At 43.4% G+C, this 24,660-nt stretch overlaps 1 protein-coding gene across 1 annotated transcript; it reads right to left on the bottom strand.

Moving 5' to 3' along the window:
* Nucleotides 1-384: 384 nt before the first annotated feature.
* Nucleotides 385-22,886, bottom strand: tgm1l1 (transglutaminase 1 like 1). The gene is given in 14 exon segments (NM_001140097.1): nucleotides 385-1,427; nucleotides 2,502-2,638; nucleotides 4,542-4,702; nucleotides 5,005-5,289; nucleotides 5,764-5,917; nucleotides 6,244-6,436; nucleotides 7,176-7,314; nucleotides 8,473-8,650; nucleotides 9,118-9,225; nucleotides 9,454-9,572; nucleotides 10,988-11,239; nucleotides 15,139-15,330; nucleotides 15,470-15,747; nucleotides 22,741-22,886. Coding segments are annotated over 13 exon segments (2,340 nt in total). The 5' UTR covers nucleotide 15,747; nucleotides 22,741-22,886; the 3' UTR covers nucleotides 385-1,282.
* Between the last annotated feature and the right edge of the window lie 1,774 nt (nucleotides 22,887-24,660).

Here is a 24,660-nt window from a genome sequence, read left to right as displayed (position 1 = left end):
GAGGTTTGGGGTGTTTCCACTAAGTTCTTTGCAATGCACCACTCCTTTTATGTGCCAGAGTCCAATAAGGGGTGTGAGAATGAGCCACACTGATCCCAATCATATCAACTTGTTAATGTACTGTAGAGATTCAATTAGATGCATGAAATGTTCTTTTTCCACTGGATAAAGTGTGCAAGACACACCTTTGCCTGAAGCCATACAATTTACATTGATAATAACAGGTTAATGCATAAGCTGAGACTTGGCTGCAGATGGAAAGTTCTGCTACTACAAGTATGTAGTTGCTACAGTGAATAATAGCATCTTTCTGATCTCTTCACACGTTTCCATTCAGTCTGGGCTTGTCTTCCAGGGAGTCATGCACATAACTAGGGAACATCATCACTCTAGTTGTTTTATTAGCAAATACATTGACGATACATTAATACAATAAAATGTAACTCTTTAAAGCAGTTTACTTCCTTGTATTTTAAGTGCAGTAAAAAACTCCCTAACACTAGGAGCAGAGCGAGGTCAAGAAAGGCCTTGGTTCCATCTCTTAATGCTCAGGAGCTGACTCTTTGTTTCATAAGAGCAGTTTAAGGCAACGAAGCACAATGACCAATGAATGGGCCATAATACTGACTTTAGTTTTTTCACACAAACACACACATTGAGAAGGTCATCTTTAGGCATGACCCTCATATAAAATCAAACTAGTGCTTCACCTTCAAATAAGCCATGTAAGATACAATTTGACCGACATGTTATGCTACATACATTACACTTTATCCAACATGTTGATAACATAAATACTTGAACGCTAATATAATTGAATACTATAATGCATGTATACAGTGCATTTATCAAATGTTTCGATGACAGCACCGTGACATTGTTAAAAAAATACAGTAATATTAGATAATGTACAGCTAGATAATTACATTTACCACAGGATTTTTCATAAACCATTTCAATGGACCCAACAATAGTTTGATGTTTCTTCTTTATAGGTGTGGACAGCCCTTACAGTAACAGCAAATCCATTTCAGAGCAAAGCGCACTGGTGGTTCTAGGATATTACGTATCAAAAACATTAGTGCTGGTTAACAATAGTTTACAACTTCATCCAAAGATCAGGATATTTCCATAATTACATGTCAGCATGAAATATCAAATATATCAAACAATACTTATATTCAATGCCTTGGGAGAACTGAATAAAAGGTTTCCCATTTTCTATGATGAGACTTGAATTAAAGGCCAGGTAAGTGGACAGGAGAGAGCTGCAGGCTCCCTCTCATTGGCTCCGGACATCGATGTCAGCAACGCCGTGCACCTGTGTCAGCTGTTTACAGTCCAGAGCCGCTACCAACTTCCTGGGCCCAGCCTGGGTAGGGATGAAGTGTTCTGTCAGAGTCACCGTGGAGTGGCTTCCAACATCACTGAGAGAGCGAGACAGAGAGAAAGGGGGGTTAACATTACTTAGAAGAGGGTCAAAGAGGGGTTTAATACAGAGACAGATACAGATGTGAGCGTAATTGACTGAGAAAAGGCGATGGAGATGCAGAGAGAATAGGCTAATACAGATGTAGGATATCATTTGATCAGAGAATTTTCCTGCCAAGCAGGAAATGCAAACTTGTAGTTTGTTTGAGTTTTAAAAATGCTTTTAAAGTTTTACATTTCCACTAAGAAATTTCCGACATGATTTTCCCGAACAAAATGTATCAACCCCTACAAAAATGCAATATAATCCACATAATAATAATTCACATTTCCTGTTGCTGCAGGATTATTTTCCTGCTGTAGCAAACTTGCTCAAATTAAGATCCTACATCTGTACATTGAGATGGTTACAGTGTCTTGCCCATAGAGATCATGTTAAATTACTCATTTTCTGATAGAAGAATTATATGTTTAAAGATAAATGATTAAATAATTATACCCTGAAACCTAACTATTAGGGATATAGTCTATGTAGTATGTATAATGAATAATTAAAGTGTTAAACAAATGTCTAACGAGGTTGGACTAGGATAAGAGAGGAGTGTGTGTGTGTGTTTAAGTAAACACCAAGAACCGTTAAACTGTGGTTGACCTGACCTAGCTTGAACTCTGAGGGTTTGAGAGGGAGTACCCCTCAAGGTTTTCCTAATCTCGGGGGAATGGAACAGTCGGCTGGATAGTGATATACAGTGTTGGGAACTCTGGAGTAGGAGACAACTCATCTACTGTTCGTGTGTATGTATGTGCGTAGAATATATACTGTTTGTGTGGAGGTATGTGCGTAAGTAGGGAGTGAGCATAAAATGAATGTCTTTGTATTATGGACTTCAGAACGTTCTCTGAATAAACTGTACAGACCTTTTGCAGAAGCTGATTCTTTGACTAATTATTATTAACCTAGTGTCTTACAAACCTTGGGGATTAGTCAAAGCTTATTGATTGTTAGTTATTATCATATTGGGATAGAAAATTCTCGTGACATTTTCTAATTCTTAATTTTATGATCTTACCCCACAACCACCTCGCGGACCTTCTGCAGGCCCAGTCCCTCCACCCTGAACACCACACCCCTCAGTTTATGTGGCAGAGGGTTGGTGAACGTGATCTTGGCTGCCATCTCCTTACCCACCACTGCGTCCCCTTCAGGCTGAGGAAACAAACACATCATCATACTTTACAGTGTTGCTGTTTATCTGGGCAATGACATCTGTATGCAGTCTGTACCATGGCCGCTAGTCAAGACATCTGTACTACTTCATTTCTACGGCATTGCATTGGGTTTGGTATATACAGTTGAAGTCGGAAGTTTACATACACATAGTTTGGAGTCATTAAAACTCGTTTTTCAACCACTCCACAAATTTCTTGTTAACAAACTATAGTTTTGGCAAGTCGGTTAGGACATCTACTTTGTGAATGACACAAGTAATTTTTCCAACAATTGTTTGCAGACAGATTATTTCACTTATAATTCAGTGTATCACAATTCCAGTGGGTCAGAAGTTTTGATACACTAAGTTGACTGTGCCTTTAAACAGCTTGGAAAATTCCAGAAAATGATGTCATGGCTTTAGAAGCTTCTGATAGGCTAATTGACATCATTTGAGTCAATTGGAGGTGTACCTGTGGATGTATTTCAAGGTGTACCTTCAAACTCAGTGCCTATTTGTTTGACATCATGGGAAAATCAAAAGAAATCAGCCAAGACCTCAGAAAAAAAATTGTAGACCTCCACAAGTCTGGTTCATCCTTGGGAGCAATTTCCAAACGCCTGAAGGTACCACTTTCATCTATACAAACAATAGTACGCAAGTATAAACACCATGGGACCACGCAGCCGTCATATCGCTCAGGAAGGAGACCCGTCTCCTAGAGATGAACGTACTTTGGTGTGAAAAGTGCAAATCAATCCCAAAACAACAGCAAAGGTCCTTGTGAAGATGCTGGAGGAAACAGGTACAAAAGTATCTATATCCACAGTAAAACGAGTCCTATATCAACATAACCTGAAAGGCCGCTCAGCAAGGAAGAAGCCACTGCTCCAAAACTGCCATAAAAAAGCCAGACTACGGTTTGCAACTGCACATGGGGACAAAGATTGTACTTTTTTGAGAAATGTCCTCTGGTCTGGTGAAACAAAAATAGAACTGTTTGGCCATAATGACCATCGTTATGTTTGGAGGAAAAAGGGAGAGGCTTGCAAGCCGAAGAACACCATCCCAACCGTGAAGCACGGGGGTGGCAGCATCATGTTGTGGGGGTGCTTTGCTGCAGGAGGAACTGGTGAACTTCACAAAATAGATGACAACATGAGGAAGGAAAATTATGTGGATATATTGAGGCAACATCTCAAGACATCAGTCAGGAGGTTAAAGCTTGGTCACAAATGGGTCTTCCAAATGGACAATGACCCCAAGCATACTTCCAAAGTTGTGGCAAAATGGCTTAAGGACAACAAAGTCAAGGTATTGGAGTGGCCATCACAAAGCCCCGACCTCGATCCCATAGAAAATTGGTGGGCAGAACTGAAAAAGTGTGTGCGAGCAAGGAGGCCTATAAACCTGACTCAGTTACACCAGCGTTGTCAGGAGGAATGGGCCAAAATTCACCCAAGTTATTGTGGGAAGCATGTGGAAGGCTACCTGAAACGTTTGACCCAAGTTAAAAAATGTAAAGGCTATGCTACCAAATACTAGTTGAGTGTATGTAAACTTCTGACCCACTGGGAATGTCACGAAAGAAATAAAAGCTGAAATTAATCATTCTCTCTACCATTATTCTGACACTTCACATTCTTAAAATAAAGTGGTGATCTGAACTGACCTAAGACAGGGAATTTGTACTAGGATTAAATGTCAGGAATTGTGAAAAAGTTTTAAAGTATTTGGCTAAGGTGTATGTAAACTTCCGACTTCAACTGTATATTTAAATAGAGAACTGAACATAACCAGCATACTGTATACAGTACTGTTTCTCAAATATAACTTAGGAATAACTTAGGAACATAGGAATCCAGTGACAGGTTGTGCTAAAGCTAAGTTGCGTCTTACCTCGATGTTGAGGTCAGGTGTGCGGAGCCTGAAGTTGGTCTGAGTGGCAAGGACCTGCTGGGTCTCAGAGACCCGTCCAGACAGAGTCAGCATCAGAGCAGCCTGGTCCACCAACTGGTTCTGGTAGCTCTGGTAGGGTAGGACCCACTGCATGGTCTTCACTGAGGAGGAGGAAGAGACATTGAGATTACTACACATTCTACAGTACAGGGGTCAGATGAGAGGATTGAGGATACACATGTGGTAACAGCAAATGCAGAGTGGAGACAATATTGTTACTGAGCTGAAAAGGTGCTAGTGGGGAATGCTGCTGGCCTCAGTTGGGTTGAGATAGAAGTTGCTCTAAACCACAGGTCTAGGATCAGATTACCCCAATACCCCATAACAGTTAGGAGTATGACAATTATCTGACCCTGTAGCAGTTAGGGGCACCATCCTCCAACTATTCCCCTTGCTGACTCACCTTCATTGGGCATGAGTTCCACAGGCAGTTTGTTTTTCTGGACGGTTCCCTTCAACACCCCGGTGTAGTACATGACGGCCACCTGGCTGTGGAGCGTGGTCCTGCGCGGCTGGGAGCTTAGGTTGGTCACCACGATGGTCAGCTGGGCATCTTCCCCCATACGAGGCCCCTCCCCCTCCATCTTCACCTCCACGCTCACATCCTTCGCCATCGGCGTGGAGTACACATCAGGCCTGGTGCCATAGCGACTGGCCGTCTCCACAGCAATGCGCTCTTCCTCTGATTCTGGTTAGTGGGGGGGGGGGGGTAATGACAGTGTGATTATCTGACTATCCCTGATGTCTATATTGAAAATGCTGTTCATTGCAGGTGCATGGTTGTTGTTTTTGACCAAGTGTGGCACCTTCCTCATAGCCTGATCTCAGATGATTTAATTTTATTTAACCTTTATTTAACTAGGCAAGTCAGTTAAGAACAAATTCTTATTTACAATGACAGCCTAGGAACAGTGCTGCCTTGTTCAGGGGTAGAACGACAGATTTTTACCTTGTTAGCTCAGAGATTTGATCTAGCAACCTTTCAGTTACTGGCCCAACGCTCTAACCACTAGGCTACCTGCCAACCCCCACTAGGCTACCTAGTCTTGTCTTTACAGGTGAGTGATGTCACCCTTACAACCTGAGTGTTATTCCATGTGTAAATACGGTTACCAAGCCACCCTCTGACAGTGTATTGAAGTGCATGATGACATCACTGTACCTTCGGTGTGTTTGTACAGGTTTGTGATGTCAGCGCGCTCATCAGAGCCTACAGCTTTGGTGCTGATGAAGTGTCCCACAGCCTTCTTCTCATTGTGGATCTGAGTGAAGGTACCGTCCAGGTTCCTCTGCCAGTAGATCTTATCACTGTTCACCTGAGGAGACACAGACAGACAGGCAGGATCAGCACCATTCATTTATGGAGAAACAGGGAAAGTGTGTAATATTTGATAAAAGATAGGAAGTAATCCAAGGTCAGTGTAGCCATTTCTTCTCTAATTTGAGATCTGTGATGGGTAAGATGAAGTATGTCTCAATTGGTAGATCATGGCGCTTGCAACGGCAGGATTGTGGATTCGATTCCCAGGGCCACGCATGACTAAGTCGCTTTGGATAAAAGCATCTTCTAAATGGCATATTTTATTATTAGTATTCACAACTGATCATAGATCTTCAACCATCTCCTTCCCATAGAGCTCACCTCAGCGAAGACGAAGGGCGTGTCATATTTGTGGTAGACCTGGCCGGTGCGGATGGCGGTGACAGAGGCAGGGCCACAGCGGAAGGTCCCCTGGCTGGTCTCCTGGGGGGTGGAGTCTAGCGCCTGCCAGCCACCCATACCAGGTGGAAGGTCTGGCCTGGACATCCAACAGTCGTTCCATACATGGAAGTTCCTACACAGAGAAGGGGGTTGTTGGGATTACATAGTTAGGAGTATCTGACCGCAAGGCGCTACAGAGGGTAGTGCTTACGGCCCAGTACATCACTGGGGCCAAGCTTCCTGCCATCCAGGACCTCTATACCAGGCAGTGTTAGAGGAAAGCCCTAAAAAGGGTCAAAGACTCCAGCCAGTCTAGTCATGGACTGTACCGGAGCGCCAAGTCTAGGTCCAAAAGGGTCCTTAACAGCTTCTACCCCCAAGCCATAACACTGCTATTTGCATTGATCCCCTTTTTTTACGCTGCTGCTATTCACTGTTTATTATCTTTGCATAGTCACTTTACCCCTACCTACATGTGCTGTACATATTACCTCAATTACCTCGACTAACCTGTACCCCCGCACATTGACTCGGTACCGGTACACCTTGTATATAGACTTGTTATTGTATTGTGGTACTTTTTTTCTTACTTTACTTTATTTTATTTTTCTAAAATAAATTCGGCGCATGTGCCAAATCCAATTTGATTTGAGTTTTACCGAAGACGTTTATTTCAACAACTCCAGCCTGGTGTTTTTTTTTTTTTTAGAGAGTATGATTTGTGGCAAGGAATTTCTGTGTATTTAGAGCAAAGCCAAATATATACTCATGTGGACTGGATTGAAGTGGAGAACTCTTAACCTGTGGCAGGTTAGATGCACTTGACCTGGCCAGGAAAAACCGGGCTCTACTTAATTTGGATTATAACTCACCAAACAGAGTCAGAGTTGAGGTGGTCCAGCGGCTCCATATTCTCATCAAAATACACGTCTGTTGTGAGTGAGACATCTGTGTCGTGGGCAGACTGGAAGTTTGTTACACTACGACACGGTATACCCAGACACCTGAGCACTGAGAGATGCAGAGAAGGGGGGGATTGAGAGAGCGAGACCAGGTTAAAAAAGAGTGTATATGAAGTCAAGTGACCATAGATTAAGCAAAAACAAGGCCAGGGATGAACAAAATTAGCATAGATATGAAAAGCAAGCAAACAGGAGACATCACACAGCCTTAATGGTGCGCGGGTCAACTCTTTGTTCACCAACACCCACCCGCAATTGCTAATAACCCATCCCATCAGAGACGGGGAATGATTTTTTTGACAGGGGGTGGAGGATTTTTCCCCTGCCTGATATAGATATGTTTCTGCTTATAATTTCCGACATTTTGGTAGGCTATTTGTTAGTTAACTTGTTTATAATCATTAGATACATGCAGCTTCTCTTCTGTCATTATATGTTGCCCTAGAAGACTAAATAAACCCTTGCTCAACAGAATGTCATAAATCGATAGAATGAATGTTTCAATCTAGTTGAAATCGATCAAGTTCTCTGTCATCTCTGTTTCTTTTGCAGAGCAAAGATGTTTTGGGACTGTGGACATAGCTGCAGGAAGTAGGGGTGCTGAGGGTGCTGCAGCATCCCCTAAAACATCTGAATAAAAATAAAAGTCTTAATAAAGAATGTGTTAAAATGTAGTGCACTGGGCCTTTACTAGTCCTGTTTTAGCGGACCAATATAGTGTCTGTAGCTCAGGCCCAAATACTTTTTCTGCTCGTTCGCAAAAGCATTTGGTGATTAGCATGTAAGCTATTGGGCAAGTGTACAGTTATAGATAGACCTTAAAGCTTAGGCTTACGCACTAATGCCAGATAGCCTAAAGTAATGAAAGAAAAACCTTGCTTTCTTTGCTTGCTTTCTCTTTATTCAACCCACCCGCCCTTCATCCACAAAATACTTAATGACCCTAAACCCGCCCATGGCTATAACCAGGGGACTGCGGGTTATGAGTCAACCCGCGCATCACTACAACATACGGGCCTGTGTGGATCATGATGGATCATCATATTGCCACTGTGTCTAGGTATGCAAAACACACACACACACACACACACACACACACACACACACACACACACACACACACACACACACACACACACACACACACACACACACACACACACACACACACACACACACACACACACACACACACACACACACACACCTGTGGTGGTAACGCCAGAGAAGACCCAGCACTGTCCGTATTTGACAGGCTGGCCTCCCTCCTTGTGGTATTTCATCAGAATGTCCACACTGCCACTCCAGGCTGTAGGGGAAACTCCTCCTACATAGTTCCCTGACCAGTTTCCTGCCAGGACCCCATTGTCATCTGGGGAGTTGATCTGATGCATCAAAGGGAGAGAATTAGAAAGAGTCAAATCTAATTTTATTGGTCAGTTGCACATGTTTAGCAGATGTTATTGTGGGTGTAGCAAAATACTTGTGTTTCTAGCTCCAACAGTGCAGTAATATCTAATAATTCACAACAATACACACAATACACACAACCTAAAAGTAAACTAATGGAATTAAGGAATATATAAATATTAGGATGATTACAGTAAGATAAAGTATAGCAGGTGGTTTATTTAACCAGGTAAGTTATTGAGAACACATCTTGTTTTCTACAATAATACAGTAATGGTAATGAAATTGACATCAGCATACCTCAGCATAATTCAGATCAGTCATTCATAAAGATGATATGACACATGATTTGACAGGCATAAATACATTGAAAGTATGTGGAGTATGAGAAACATGTTTTACGTTCACTACTGAATGTCATATAAGTTGACCGGTAACTCACCATGGCAGATATGACTCTGACCACGTTGACAGAATCTCCTCTACCAGACGGAGGGATCTCACTCTTCTCCAGCACATAGAGACAGGCCTCCAGCATCCCCTCAAGGAACTGAACAGCACAAACAGGAGGAAACAGACAGACACGGTGATATGGAAGAGAGGATGGAGGTCAAAACAGGGAATAAACAGAGGCTGCTTCTTAAATGACTGGGGTTTGCAGAAAGACTGGGGTTTGCAGAAAGACTGGGGTTTGCAGAAAGACTGGGGTTTGCAGAATGACTGGAATTTGCAAAAAGATTTCAATCCAACCACACTTGATTTCCTCCCTGTCTAATACCTGTCCATAGTTCCATGTGCGAGCTCCAATCTGTGTCTCTGTACCGTAGTAGAGTCTTCCTATGTCATTCAGCACATACTCCTTCTTCTCCTCCTCGTCATCCATGTACACTGTGTCATCTAAGGAGAGAGAGAGAGAACCAGGGGACAAAAATTAGGTATACATTTATTCACTCCTGGAGTTACAGGTGAAATGTGTACGTTTTTGCATGACATTTCTTAAATGTTGCTTCATTCACAGTACACAACATTGTCATATCTGTCTTACGTACTAAAATACTATTTTGATAAACACCAGGGAGAGTCAGTGCAGCCAGAAGAGGGTTCACTGTTACTAACACAATGTCTGGAGCTCACAGAGGGGGCCAGCTCATTTATGGGAATAGGGCTGCATTGTATAGATTTCCTCTCAACAAGCGCTCTGAGAGAATGAGAGAGAGAATGAGAGAGAGAATGAGAGAGAGAATGAGAGAGAGAATGAGAGAGAGAATGAGAGAGAGAGAGAGAGAGAGAGAGAGAGAGAGAGAGAGAGAGAGAGAGAGAGAGAGAGAGAGAGAAAATGAGAGAGAGAGATAATGAGAGAGAGAGATAATGACAGAGAGATAGAGATTTCCACCAGCTGTTGTGCTTCCATCATATGGTCCTAAGGCGGTTTGTACAGTAATTGTGGAATGTCAACTTTTATGACAGGAAAGGATAGATTGGGCTACCTGCCAAACAGTGCAATTAAAGACAGATAGCGCTATTCAATCAAAACCCTTTCCAGAAGGCAGAACAAACATCTTAATCAGATGAAACAAAGCATATTTAAATCAATATAACCAGTTTCAATTTATTTTCATTTTACCAAGTATGTGCATGTACATATTTAGTTTTAATGAATCAAAATGCACATCCTGAAAGTGTTTTAATTCCAGAGACCTCAAAATACAGGTTTTGGTTGAACAGTTAGAGACAATAACGGTAAAGCAGGTCAACATCAATTGGCAAAGACCAGAGTCCCAAGCAAATGGACGTGTGGTCTTGACTCACAGCCAGAGAATGAAACAAATGTTCTCAGTCAAGCAGTGACTCTTTTTGTGATGGATAGCAACACGTTATTGGGCAGTAAGCTACATGCCCTGCCTATGTGTACATTTACATTAGTGCTGTTCTGAGAGACCAAGAGGATAAATTGTAGACCCAGAACCAGCCTCCTCTGTGTCTGCTCTGGGGTCTGTCACACTTGGCCCTGGTGTTTGAATTTGGCTGTCCCTATTGCAATGGAATAACAACATTGAATCACTAGACCTATATACAGCATCGAAGCTGAATTGTGAATCAATGCAATATCTTTGTTTGCCCCACTTGTTTCACACTTTTGGTGAGCACGGGTGGGTGTTGTTTGGACGTCAGTGGCAATGGTCCCAAACATGCAAACCCCACCCACCCAGTTTGCTAGGCAGCTAATCAAAGCGCAACTTTTGTCTCTCTATCTACCACCTCTCTTCTTCTCTCTACCTTCTGCTGTCTCATAACACTCCACTCATCCTTACCTTCACACCATGGGTTGAACAGCATGACGACATCTTTGCTGGGGTCGTGTGTGATGGCCACCTCCCGCTTAGGGCACTTCACCATCACAGTGAGCTTGTACTGGCCAATCACGGCTTTGGGATGCGAGTTTACGGACAGCTTGATCCTGTTGCCTTTCTGCTTCACGATCTTGGCCTCCCAGCTGTGGTCCTCCAGTTCCTCCACCAATTTAATTATGATGTGTGTGCCCTTAGACACCATGGGGAGGGATCCTGTCAGACAAATTAATAAATGATTAGTTTACAATTATCAGGGAAGTAAAACAAAGCCTCAGGGTGATTTAAGCAGTGTAGTAACAGTGCAATATCAGTGTAATATCCATGTAATAACAGTGTAATATTATGTAATAACTCATAATATTGTTGTAATAACAGTGTACTGACAGTGAAATATTGATGTAATAGCATTGTCAAGACAGTGTAATATTGGTGTAATAATTGGTGTAATAACAGTGTAATTCAAATCAAACTTTATTTGTCACTGGCACCGAATACAACAAGTGTAGACTTTACCGTGAAATTCTTATTTACTAGCCCTTAAAAGCTGTTAAGGTATAGGGGGCAGTATTTTCACGGCCGGATGAAAAACGTACCCAAATTAAACTGCCTACTACTCGGGCCCAGAAACTAGGATATGCATATTATTAGTAGATTTGGATAGGAAACACTCAGAAGTTTCTAAAACTGTTTGAATGATGTCTGTGAGTATAACAGAACTCATATGGCAGGCAAAAACCTGAGAAAGATCCAACCAGGAAGTGGGAAATCTGAGACTTGTAGTCTTTCAGACCATTTTCTATTGACACTACAGTTTGCACTTCCTAAGGCTTCCACCTTTACAAAGTTGTTTGAGGCTTCTATGGTGAATTTTGATCGAATAACAGCCGGTTCAAGCAGTGGACTAGCTGAGGTCATGTAGTTAGTTCATGCGCGTTCACACATGGCTATCATTTTTTATTTTTCTTCTGTAATGAATACGCTATTGTCCGGTTGGAATATTATCGATTATTTATGTTAAAAACACCCTAAGGTGAGAAATTGAAATTATTAGATTTTTGATGTTTAGAATTTCGCGCCCTGCTGTTCCATTGGATGTTGGCTAGGCGTTCCACTAGCGGAACGTCTGTCCTCAACAGGTTTAACTCTTCTTGAACTGCACTGTTGGTTAAGAAAATATTTACCAAGTAGACTAAAATTAAAAGTAATAATAAAAAGTAACACAATAAGAATAACAATAACGAGGCTAAATACAGGGGGCACCGGTACCAAATCAATGTGCGGGGGTACAGGTTAGTTGAGGTAATTTGTACATATAGGTGGGGATGAAGTGACTATGCATAGATAGTAAACAGCGAGTAGCAGCAGTGTACAAAAGGGAGGGGGGTCCATGTAAATTATCCGGTGGTGATTTTATTAATTGTTCAGCAGTTTTATGGCTTGGGGATAGAAGCTGTTGAGGAGCCTTTTGGTCCTAGACTTGGCGCTCCAGTACCAATTAGTGTAATGTCAGTGTAATAGCAATGTAATAACAGTGTAATATCGGTTTAATAACAGTGTAGTGGTGCCTGAAACCCACCTCAACAAACTACGCAATGTACAGGGGTGCGTTTGTAAATTCACTCTGGCTATCTACTTCAATTTCAGAGCACTCTCGTCTGAATGTGCCAGAGCGCAGAACAACTAATGAATTTACGAACGCTCAACACCTATTGAATATGGCTGGTGTCGGTAAACGTCGACACAAAAGCGTAATTAAATTGTTGCCAGCAGCACAGTTACAGTCACCAACGCTCTGGATAACATGAAAACATCCTAACCAGCTCTGATAGGACGAGTAAAATGATCAGAGCGAAGTGTTCTCTCATTTTTGTCTGGAAGTAGCTAGCAAGCTAGCCAACGTTAGCCAGATAGCTTGGGTGCTTGACTGCCTTTGTGAGGTCAGAACGCTTGGATCAACCATAATCCTCGGCCAGAGCGTCCAGTGCACTCTGAAAGCTCTGAGAGCGAAACACTCCGAATTTACAAACCTACAATCTGACAAAGTTCTGAATTTACGAACGCCCAGAGCGCACTCTGGCACTCCAGATTTAATTTACGAACACACCCCAGATAGATATTGATTGTTCTCTTATCTCTGATGGAAACTGAGCCAACCCACATTGCATTCCTACCTTTCCTGAACATGTCAAAGGGCTCACTCTTCAGTCACAAAAGGACCACACTAAACCAACATTTAAATGTGCATAGAGTAAAATATACACCCGCACCCATAACAGCTGCACATGACTGGCACACACATTCTATTGTAGAGGCAGGAAATCACATTCCTCTCATAACCATGGAGATGGCAATTCCAATACCATATCACTCTACTTGGCAAATGCCAATGTTGATTATTTATAAAGAGTGAATGAGTATGTACATGTGTGCTTGCTTGTGTGAAAGAGCAAGAGAAAGCTCTGCAAACCAGTAAAACGTTTGAATTGAATTTACCTTAAAAGATACGAAATAAGGTAAGATAGTGGAATGACAGTGGTCTATCTTTAATGGTAATGTGTAGTCTTGTATGCAGAAAAGTGAGAAAAACCACAGTATCCACATCATTGTAATTCATAGTCTGCTGTCCCAGAGAGTGACAGTGACAAACCAAGTGTAAACCACAAATGTGTCACTGTCATACAGTTCAGTTCAGCTGAGATAAACATAGTGTAGTACTGTGAAAACTCCACTGAGAGCATAGACACAGAGCGTCCTCACAAATATATAGAACCTCATAAAGTATGTGTGCCTGTGTGCATAGGCCTATCACATCTCTAGGCTGGTGTTTTGCTTTAAGCTAATGGGTTTCTCTCTGTCTCTCTAAGCGCTTGTTGAGAGGAAATCTATCCAAACACTCTCTCTCCTAGTATTGTTAGTAAGGCCAGCCGCTGAATCCTTATTAGTTTCCATAGTTTTGATTCCTTATGACGGAAAAATTGCATGTGTCAATTTGCAAATATACACAGTGTGCAGGAGACCTTGTTCTCTTTCAGACCTCCAAGGTTGTCATTCAAGTCATTCAAGGCAACAACTATAGAGCATCGTTCTTTCATATCATATGATTTCCTCTTCTTAGAATGAATCATAGTTGTGAAAGTGAATTAAAGATGTTTTTTTCCTGCCCATATGACTGACAAGAAACTGGGCTTTGACCTTTGACCCTTCACCTCTGCAGCAGTTGGTATGAAAGAAGAGGAGTTCTTCCTGGTCAGCTCACAAGATCAGGAAAAACTCCTGGCCCCATCAAAACAGCAATATGTGGTGGAGTAAAAGTAATGGCATTACTTATGAGCTTTAGCCATAATATACTACCAAAGTCAGAAATACCAACTAGGGGCTCGGCTAGCGGATAGTCCTGAATGAATCATGAAAAATTATTAGTGAGACAGTTACAGACGCACAAATATCATACCCCCAAGACATACTAACCTCTCACCACAACAATAACATGGGAGGTTAGCATTTGTTGGGGGGGGTATGATATTTGTGCGTCTGTAACTCTCTCACTCATCATTATTCACAATTCATTCAGGATTATCTGTAATCATGATAGCATCCGCATGAATGTAGAAATGTTTAGAAACATATTCTATTCTTATTTACAATAAAAGTGAAACACAACCAAAACAAACAGCAAATGCATCCAACAAGTTTATAGAGTCACAAGCTTGATGTAGTAATTGTGTGCTAGGACTATGGGACCAAAATACTTAACTTTTTACTACATTAATACACATAAGTGAATTTGTACCAATACTTTTGATAACATAAAATGGGGGGGGGGGGGGGGCTGATATTTCTAAACGGTTGACCTGATATGACTGAAAATGCTGGAGTACAGAGCCAAAACAAAGAAAATAATCACACTGTCCCAATACCTTTGGAGTTCACTGTATGTCTTAAGCGGTGTAAATAATGTTCACAATTCTAATTTCACAGCTGCCTATGTTCCTTTCTTGTGTCTGGGGAGCCAGGAAACAGCTGGACACATCCTACAACTTGATAGTATATCATGTGCTGCACCAAGGGTAACAAAATAGCCTTTTTGTGAGAGCCCTCAAAGTCAAACTGACCTGTCTTGAGTTCCAGGTGGAGTTTGTCTGTATTGGAGTTGAAAGGTCGCGACAGGTCCAGTTCTATCTGGAACGTCTGGCCACGTCGGATGATGAGCTCATTGCCATGGTAAAGGTTGGTGTGATGCTCCAGGCGGTTCTGACCCGTCTTAGAGCTCAGTAGATCCACCGAGCGCACTGACAACATCAGCTCTGAGAGAGAGATTTAAAAAGTTCATGCAATGGTCAGTGCTTACTGCTTATATATAGAGACAGGGTTTTTTTCCTATAGGGTTAGTATTATGAACTAATGAATTTGACTTGACTGATTCTGTTGCTTCATGTAACCTACCTTCCAGCTCGTTGTCTCCAGTGTGGGGCTGAGGAGGCACGGGGAGCGTGGCCGGTTTCACCCCGTCATCCGTGATGACAGTGTCTGTGATGTCATACGAGCTGCTCTGGCGTCGACAGCAGCAGGGGCACATCTTCTGAAACCAACGGCGACAGCTTCCCTGCTCCTTAGAATTAGACTCCGCCTCCTTCTGGTTGGTTATCTGCGCTGTGGTCGGGGAGACGCCATGGAAACGGCCCACATCAGAACCACTCACCGTCGACCGGTCTCCTGGCATTCTGAGAGGAGTGATACAGAAGTTAGATATGAGATGAGACTGTTAGATGGGTGATACAGAAGTTAGAGATGAGATGAGACTGTTAGAGAGGTGATACAGAAGTTAGAGATGAGACTGTTAGATGGGTGATACAGAAGTTAGAGATGAGACTGTTAGATGGGTGATACAGAAGTTAGAGATGAGATGAGACTGTTAGAGAGGTGATACAGAAGTTAGAGATGAGATGAGACTGTTAGAGAGGTGAAACAGAAGTTAGAGATGAGATGAGACTGTTAGAGAGGTGAAACAGAAGTTAGAGATGAGATGAGACTGTTAGAGAGGTGATACAGAAGTTAGAGATGAGATGAGACTGTTAGAGAGGTGATACAGAAGTTAGAGGTGAGATGAGACTGTTAGAGAGGTGAAACAGAAGTTAGAGATGAGATGACTCTGTTAGAGAGGTGATACAGAAGTTAGAGATGAGATGAGACTGTTAGAGAGGTGATACAGAAGTTAGAGATGAGATGAGACTGTTAGAGAGGTGATACAGAAGTTAGAGATGAGATGAGACTGTTAGATGGGTGATACAGACAGAGATAAATAGTACTCATATTGGAGAGTGCCGAGTTCAAGAAATGAAAGGATAGAAAACAAGAGCAATTGATTGAGAAAATCTATGAAATAACAACAAATTAAGATAAAAGCATGTCAACAATTCAATGTTGGAGAGGTTAAGTGCACACATATTACTTGGACAACACTGTTGGACAACACTGCACAATAATCCACTGAGAACGATAGTAACATTCTTATTCTTGGTTTTTATTCTCTCCGCTTACATCTTTTCTCCCCCTCTTTTCCTCCCTCCATTCCAGAAACTAGCTTGTTTTCTTTTTAATCTTTTCTCACAATTACCACATTCCCGACTCACACTTTTTACAACAGTCTGCCTTTCCCAAAGCATGCCAGGGTAGTTAACCTTTTGTCCCAGGTCAGACACTCCTGAAATTCCCCAAACAACCCAACATAACTCTTGACTCACTGATTGATACCGGACCCTACAGCCCCACCTAGCCACAGATGTATGTGTGTGTAATCTATAGATATGATGGGAAACAATCATATTTTCACGACAACGCAGAGCACTTAGTTAATCCCAGTTACATCTAGTCTAGTTCATCTTTTTAGACCGCCATTCATCAAACTGAAAGGTTAGGGGAACCATGAGACTTTGAATCTGAGTGGATCCAGGCTAGAGTTCAGGCTTCAACTCTAAAACTTAATGGGGGTTCAATGTCAAATGTCAGAGGTCAGGTGAGTTAAAAACAAGAGGAACATGAAGCATGTTTAAAGAAGACCAAGAGGAGTTTCCAACCGTGGTCTCCATCTGTACTTTATCTGCTGTGTCTAAACATAAGACACTTTAATGTGTGTAGAGGCTAGTGAAAAAGTTTCAAACCTTTTGATAATTAAGACTGCTAAGAGAGCTAAACAGAAAGAACATAGGGAGAAGCTCAGAGGGAGTAGAGAGAACAGCGAGCGGGTGTAGCAGAGGGGTGTGTAGTCATGGTGTGCTTAGTAACTATAGCACTGTGTGTGTATGTGTGTTTGTATAGCTGAATGCATTCCTGCGTGAGTGACTGATTTTGAAACTCCTCAGTCCACATGCTGGTCCAATAATGTTCCCCTCCCTTACAGTCATCCAAATATCCTAGGAATTGGCAAAAAGAGACCGTATTGTGTTTTTTAAAAAGAGCAGTACATGTCAGAAGCATTACTTATCATGTAACAATGATGACAAATGCCAAAGTCAAAATTGATTGCAACATACAATTGGGACCCCACCCAAAACCGCCCTGTCTCTAGCACCACTCCCCAATGTTTCCATGGTCCTCTCTTTCACCTGTGCCTGCCCCTGCCCCTCCACCTGTTTCCCTCCCTCCCGCACAGTGGGTTTGTTTAGGCAGTTAGCACCTTGCTAGCATGATTGGAATGCACACGGGCCACTGAGATAAGAGCTTCTAATTCAATGCACTTTTCCAACAACAACACCCAAATACAATGAGTTGAAGCCTGCTTCCCCAACACACATAAAACATCCCTCAAGTTGATGCCTGATGTATATAACACCCACGATCAGCATTTGTTTAAAAATGAAATGGCATGCAACATATATTCTATCTCCACTTGTTTGAGAACAAAGGTCATTAGACCACATGAGAGGTGAAATGATGGCAGAGGTCATAGGATAAAGGGTAAAAATGCCACATGATTTTTCATTGGTTGTCGAAGCACACCAGCTAGCACATAATGTTCTGAGAACCATTTGTTTCTTAGAGCTTGGTCCTATGGTTATTTTGTATACAACCTTCCCACAACTTTCTGGAAATGGTGCTGGATAGTTGCTTGGCTTTGGAACATTCTCAACACATTTAAGGAACTTTCTTTTCGTGGTACTTCATTAGTTTAACAGAAGGTTAAAAATTCATGTCACGTCCTGGCCAGTATAAGGGTTAATTGTCATTTTAGTTTGGTCAGGACGTGGCAGAGGGTATTTGTTTTATGTGGTTCAGGGTGGTGTGTTAGTTAGGAGGGCGTTTGATTTATTATTTCCGGGTTTTGAGTTATGGTCTATGTTGATGTATTTCTATGTGTAGTCTGGTTGATCTGTTTCTATGTTGAGTTAATTGGGGTGGACTTCCAATTGAAGGCAGCTGTGTGGTGTTGCCTTTGATTGGAAGTCCTATATTAGTTGGGTGTGTTTGTCTGTGTATTTGTGGGAGATTGTTCCGTGTTTAGTGTGTGTAAACCTAACAGGACTGTCAGTGTATCGTGCGTTCGTTTTTGTTATTTTGTATGTTCTTTTTGGAATTTATAAAAATTTCAAAATGAACCATCTCAACTCTGCTGCATATTGGTCCTCATTTTCCGATGATGATTTCGACATATCGTCCTCCGACGAAGAAATCCCTGACAGAATCTCCCACCAAACCAGGACCAAGCAGCAGAGGAAGGAGCAGAGGAATTTTGATTTGGACAAAGGGGAGAGATGGACTTGGGAGCAGGTTATGGCCGGAGAAGGCCCATGGAGTAAGGCTGGTATGGACCGGGAACGTTTCCGAGGGACACGACTGGCGTTGAAGCACGAGAGGCACCCCCAAGAATTTCTTTTGGGGGGGCACACGGGTAGTTTGGCTAGGCCTAGGAAGAGCCGGAAGCCAGCTACCCGTGGTTATATGGAGGAGCGTATGAGGTGGAGAGCGCCATGTTTCGCTGAGGAGCGCACTATCTCACCCATACGCACGCACAGTCCGGTGCGCGTTATTCCAGCCCCTCGCAGGTGCCGTGCTAGAGCGGGCATCCAGCCTGGTAGGAGGATGCCTGCGCAGCGCATCTGGTCGCCGGTACGCCTCCGAGGACCAGGCTACCCAACTCTACGCACGGCTACCATCAGGCCCCTGCACAGCCCAGTCCGCCCTGTACAAGCACCCCGCTCGTACAGGGCTACTAGTTCCATCCAGCCAGGACGGGTTGTGCAGGAGGTAAGATCAAGACCGACTGTGCGCCTCCATAGCCCTAGGTTTCCTGCTCCTGTCTCTCGTGCGGACCCGGAAGTACGTCAGCCCAGTCTGACTCGTCCTGTTCCCGCTCCCCGCACTAGCCTGGAGGTGCGTGTTCCCAGTCTGGTACGCCCAGTACCAGCACCACGCACAAGGCATCTAGTGCGTAAACCCAGCCTCGCCAGTCTAAAGTCGCCAGAGCTGCCCGCCAGTCAACAGTCGCCAGAACCGCCCGTCAGTCAAGAGTCGCCAGAACCGCCCGTCAGTCAAGAGTCGCCAGAACCGCCCGTCAGTCAAGAATCGCCAGAACCGCCCGTCAGTCAAGAGTCGCCAGAACCGCCCGTCAGTCAAGAGTCGCCAGAACCGCCCGTCAGTCAAGAGTCGCCAGAACCGCCCGTCAGTCAAGAGTCGCCAGAACCGCCCGTCAGTCAAGAGTCGCCAGAACCGCCCGTCAGTCAAGAGTCGCCAGAACCGCCCGTCAGTCAGGAGTCGCCAGAACCGCCCGTCAGTCAGGAGTCGCCAGAACCGCCCGTCAGTCAGGAGTCGCCAGAACCGCCCGTCAGTCAGGAGCCGCCAGAGCCGGCCAAACTGCCCGGAGATGCCAGAGCCGGCCAGACTGCCCCGAGCTGCCAGAGCCGGCCAGACTGCCCCGAGCTGCCAGAGCCGGCCAGACTGCCCCGAGCTGCCAGAGCCGGCCAGACTGCCCCGAGCTGCCAGAGCCGGCCAGACTGCCCCGAGCTGCCAGAGCCGGCCAGACTGCCCCGAGCTGCCAGACTGCCCCGAGCTGCCAGACTGCCCCGAGCTGCCAGAGTGGCCAGACTGGCCAGACTGCCCCGAGCTGCCAGACTGGCCAGACTGCCCCGAGCTGCCAGAGCCGGCCAGACTGCCCCGAGCTGCCAGAGCCGGCCAGACTGCCCCGAGCTGCCAGAGCCGGCCAGACTGCCCCGAGCTGCCAGACTGCCCCGAGCTGCCAGACTGCCCCGAGCTGCCAGAGTGGCCAGACTGGCCAGACTGCCCCGAGCTGCCAGACTGGCCAGACTGCCCCGAGCTGCCAGAGCCGGCCAGACTGCCCCGAGCTGCCAGAGCCGGCCAGACTGCCCCGAGCTGCCAGAGCCGGCCAGACTGCCCCGAGCTGCCAGACTGCCCCGAGCTGCCAGACTGCCCCGAGCTGCCAGACTGCCCCCCGGCGATGCCAGAGTGGCCCGACTGCCCCCCGGCGATGCCAGAGTGGCCCGACTGCCTGGAACGGCCAGAACCGGAGCCACTTCCAGATATAGGTGGGTTGGGGAGGGGGGGTGTAGCACAGTGCCGTCGTTGACGGCAGCCACCCTCCCTTCCCTCCCTTTAGTAGGGGGGAATTTTTGTTTTGTTGTTGTTTGGGTTTTTTTTTTTTTTTTTAAGGTGCTTCCGGGGTTAGCACCTTTAAGGGGGGGGGTACTGTCACGTCCTGGCCAGTATAAGGGTTAATTGTCATTTTAGTTTGGTCAGGACGTGGCAGAGGATATTTGTTTTATGTGGTTCAGGGTGGTGTGTTAGTTAGGAGGGCGTTTGATTTATTATTTCCGGGTTTTGAGTTATGGTCTATCTTGATGTATTTCTATGTGTAGTCTGGTTGATCTGTTTCTATGTTGAGTTAATTGGGGTGGACTTCCAATTGAAGGCAGCTGTGTGGTGTTGCCTTTGATTGGAAGTCCTATATTAGTTGGGTGTGTTTGTCTGTGTATTTGTGGGAGATTGTTCCGTGTTTAGTGTGTGTAAACCTAACAGGACTGTCAGTGTATCGTGCGTTCGTTTTTGTTATTTTGTATGTTCATTTTGGAATTTATTAAAAGTTCAAAATGAACCATCTCAACTCTGCTGCATATTGGTCCTCATTTTCCGATGATGATTTCGCCATATCGTCCTCCGACGAAGAAATCCCTGATAATTCAAGCATTTACATTTTGGTAATGTTCTAGGAATGTTCTCCAACTGGACATTGGGAATGTACTGAAATTGTTCAGAGAATGTTAAGAAACAATGTTCTTCTGTGGGAATTTCAGTACTTTAGCATAATGTTTCCTATAGATTTCCTCATGGTTCTATTTAAAGTAAAGTTCTCAAATTGTTCAGAGAATCTTAAGAACAACTTTTCTTTTTCAACACAAGAAAACTTTAGTAACGTTCAGAGAATGTTTTAATAATGTTATTTAAAAACGTATACAATCCGTTCTCAGCATTAACAAAACTCTATCTTGTTAAGTGTTTTCAGGTGTGTTAACCGCACCCACATATCGGCCACACCTGATCTTAATGAGTGCCGGTTTCCTTTGAAATGGGGTCTATTTGAAGAGACTAAAAGGAACAGCTTAGTATTAGTAAAAAACATGGCATGCTAGCTCCATCCTGGTGATGCAGTGGACTAATTCCATGGATAGAGAACAGAAGACTTTGTTTGAATCTGATGCCATGTCACAATAAAAAAAAAAAATGTGTTTGCATGATTTACATTTACTTCATTTAGCAGACGCTCTTATCCAGAGTGAATTTCCATGTATCCTATCTGTGCTTGGAGTTCTAAAAAGTTAACCCCAAATAATCTAGCAGTGTTATTAAAAGTCTTATTGAAACATTCAGTGAAAGTTTTAAGGAGTCATTGTTAATAACTATTTATTTTTCTTAAATGACTTGCAGAGTTAAATAAAGCTTAAATAAAATAAAAATAATTAACTCAAAATAATGTTTACATTCTCAGAGCGTTAATAAAACCTCCCAGGAAAACTTTCAGGGAAACATATTAAAATGTTCTCAGAACCTCCCTGCAACCTAAAAATTAACATTCCCAAAACAGGCAAAATGTTCACTTCAGTTCTCAGAACGTTACAGCTTGGTTCCTAGGAAACTTATAGCTTGGTTCCCAGAACCAATGGGAAATGAGAAACGTACATTCCCACAACTTCCAAGGAACCAAATGTGCTAGCTGGGCAACATGATGTGACGGAACAAGACAACCTTATTGGAGGGAGAGAAAAATGTGTTTTATTATCAGTATGGTTACTGAAATATTTATGTGGACTTATGTTTGCAATTGGGATTACTTCACTGTATGAGCAGAAGAGCCTTGTGACACTGGAGCCAATAGGTCTAACACCCATCAACCCATCCACCCATGTCAAGTGAAACGTAATATTTCTCAGCTGAGCTAATAACTCTGTCTCTATCTACCATTTAAGTGCCTGGTATTTTTCTTAGGCTACATGATCAATAGGCTAGATGAGCACTTTCCTCTGCCTGCCTTTTATGAGCTGTGCAGTGAGTGTCTAACGGTTCGCAAATCAGTAAAACGCATCCCGACTGATAAAGTTGTGAAAACCTCATCACATGAGTAGCCTACCACAGTGTAACTATTTGTCAAGAGTTGTAAGCGCATTTGATAAATAGGTCATATACATATGAATTAATGAAAAAATCCTTACTTTGTCTTGGGTGATGGCTTCTTGATTCACCAAAAAAGTTTGAGTGCGTTTTAAAGTTTTCAATGGCTCTCCGTTCTTGTATTATCAGGTTTAAAAGTTTTTCTTACCAGTTCCTCTGTCTCTTACATATGCGTCTTAAATACTGGTTTATACGCTCCTAAGGAATGTAAACGGGATTTGATTTGACACACCCTCTGCTTCAAGCCTCCCCTCCCCCCGCCCCTCCAGTCACTGTTAGCACAGTAGTAGGCTATATCAAATGAACCATTGTAGCCCAGGATGTCCTGTGTGGAGCATCGAGGCACAGCATAGCAAACCCGCAGGTTACGCAATAGCAGGCTGTTTGTTTCCAATGCAGAAAGGGAGGGGAAATATAGGGAAAGGCACTGGAGGGAATAAAAGAAAGGCATGTGGTAAGAAAAAAAAGCGACACAGGGAAGGAAGTGAGTAATCGGTCATAGGTCATCACCCTACCCTACCCTCATCTACAGTGGGTGGACTGTGATGATCATATAGGAGCAAGGCCAGAAGAAAACCAAGTCGATCACCTTTGGATACAGATACAGTTAACCTCCACCCGAGTGGCTACTTGACATAATACTGTAGGCCTTCTCATTCCCTCTCTAAATTTGGATACAACTCATCACTGTTTCCTAATGCATGTAAAGATAGTGAGTGAGCTAAACAGTAGGCCTACACACACACACACACACACACACACACACACACACACACACACATCGCTAAAAAGTTTAGTATGGTCTCATTCCATGTCAACTTCCCTTAATGACTTTCGGTTCTGTTTTACTTTACACCCCCGCCTCACTTTTTCATAACTCATGACCTCACAAGCTGGATCCCATCTGTGACAAGAGTTCCTCTGAGTTCCTATCGTAATCCTCTCAGAAGGTCATATCTTGGATCAATATCCTTTTTGGTCATGGGGCTGAAATGTCAAGCTGAGGCAGATCGAGAGTTTGAGCAGAATAAAAATAAAGGAAAAAAAACTAATGTTGGTCTTTCAGGATTACATTCAGTCAGAAACAATGACACATGATGACATGAGCACATCTAATTTATTAGTCTGTACTGTAGGTTTTTGTCAAGACCTGTGTCCAATGTGTGCCCTCAGAAAACGTCCCACGTTCAACTCATCAGGTAAATGAAAACACCTGTCACCAACACCTGAGTTCCAAGTCTCACGGTGATGTTCCCACACACTAGACATACACTGGTTGAATCAACATTGCTTCCATGTCATTTAAATTAAATGAAGTTTAGCTAACGTGGAATAGACAATGAATTGACGTTTGTGCCCAGTATCTCCTCAGAGACCTGTCATGTAGCAGTGGAGGGGAAAGTATGACTTGGCAGGTCTGTGGTTTACTTTATCATCACAAACTGCCATAGTTGCAGTGGGAGACCAGAGCCTGCCCTGCCCTGTCCTGTCCTGTCTAAACTTGCCGTTGCAGAGTGATAAATAATACCTTTAACATCATGTTGACGTGATTGAATGTGATGAAGAAGGTAATAATCAGGATGCACTGAATAGATTCTCTTTACGATCCATTATTATGACCGTAGAGCAATGGCAAAAGGAAAATACAAAACCTTTGTCCTACTAAATCTCACAAAACCACCCACTCTTTAAATCTCAGGTTTATACTCACATGTAAAAAAAAATGTATGCTTGTCTTACTACAGTACACCTAACACAGTCTAGAATTAGAGTTCTTGTGATCGAGGCTGAGGGTCAAGAGTCACGATTGGTATGTGCCATATTGACACTTTGTTAAATAATAACGGAGTCACCTCTCCCATTACTACTACAGCTGAAGGTGTAAGGAAAGTAAACCATTTTTTTCAGTGGTCAACGGCAGCTCAAACATCTTTGGAATCAGGGTGTGACTATGACTCGAA

This window comes from Salmo salar, chromosome ssa14, assembly GCF_905237065.1.
Source record: "Salmo salar chromosome ssa14, Ssal_v3.1, whole genome shotgun sequence".
Classification (NCBI taxonomy): domain Eukaryota; kingdom Metazoa; phylum Chordata; class Actinopteri; order Salmoniformes; family Salmonidae; genus Salmo; species Salmo salar.
Note: the sequence above shows the minus strand (reverse complement) of the source record. Positions and strands in the feature narration are given on the sequence as shown.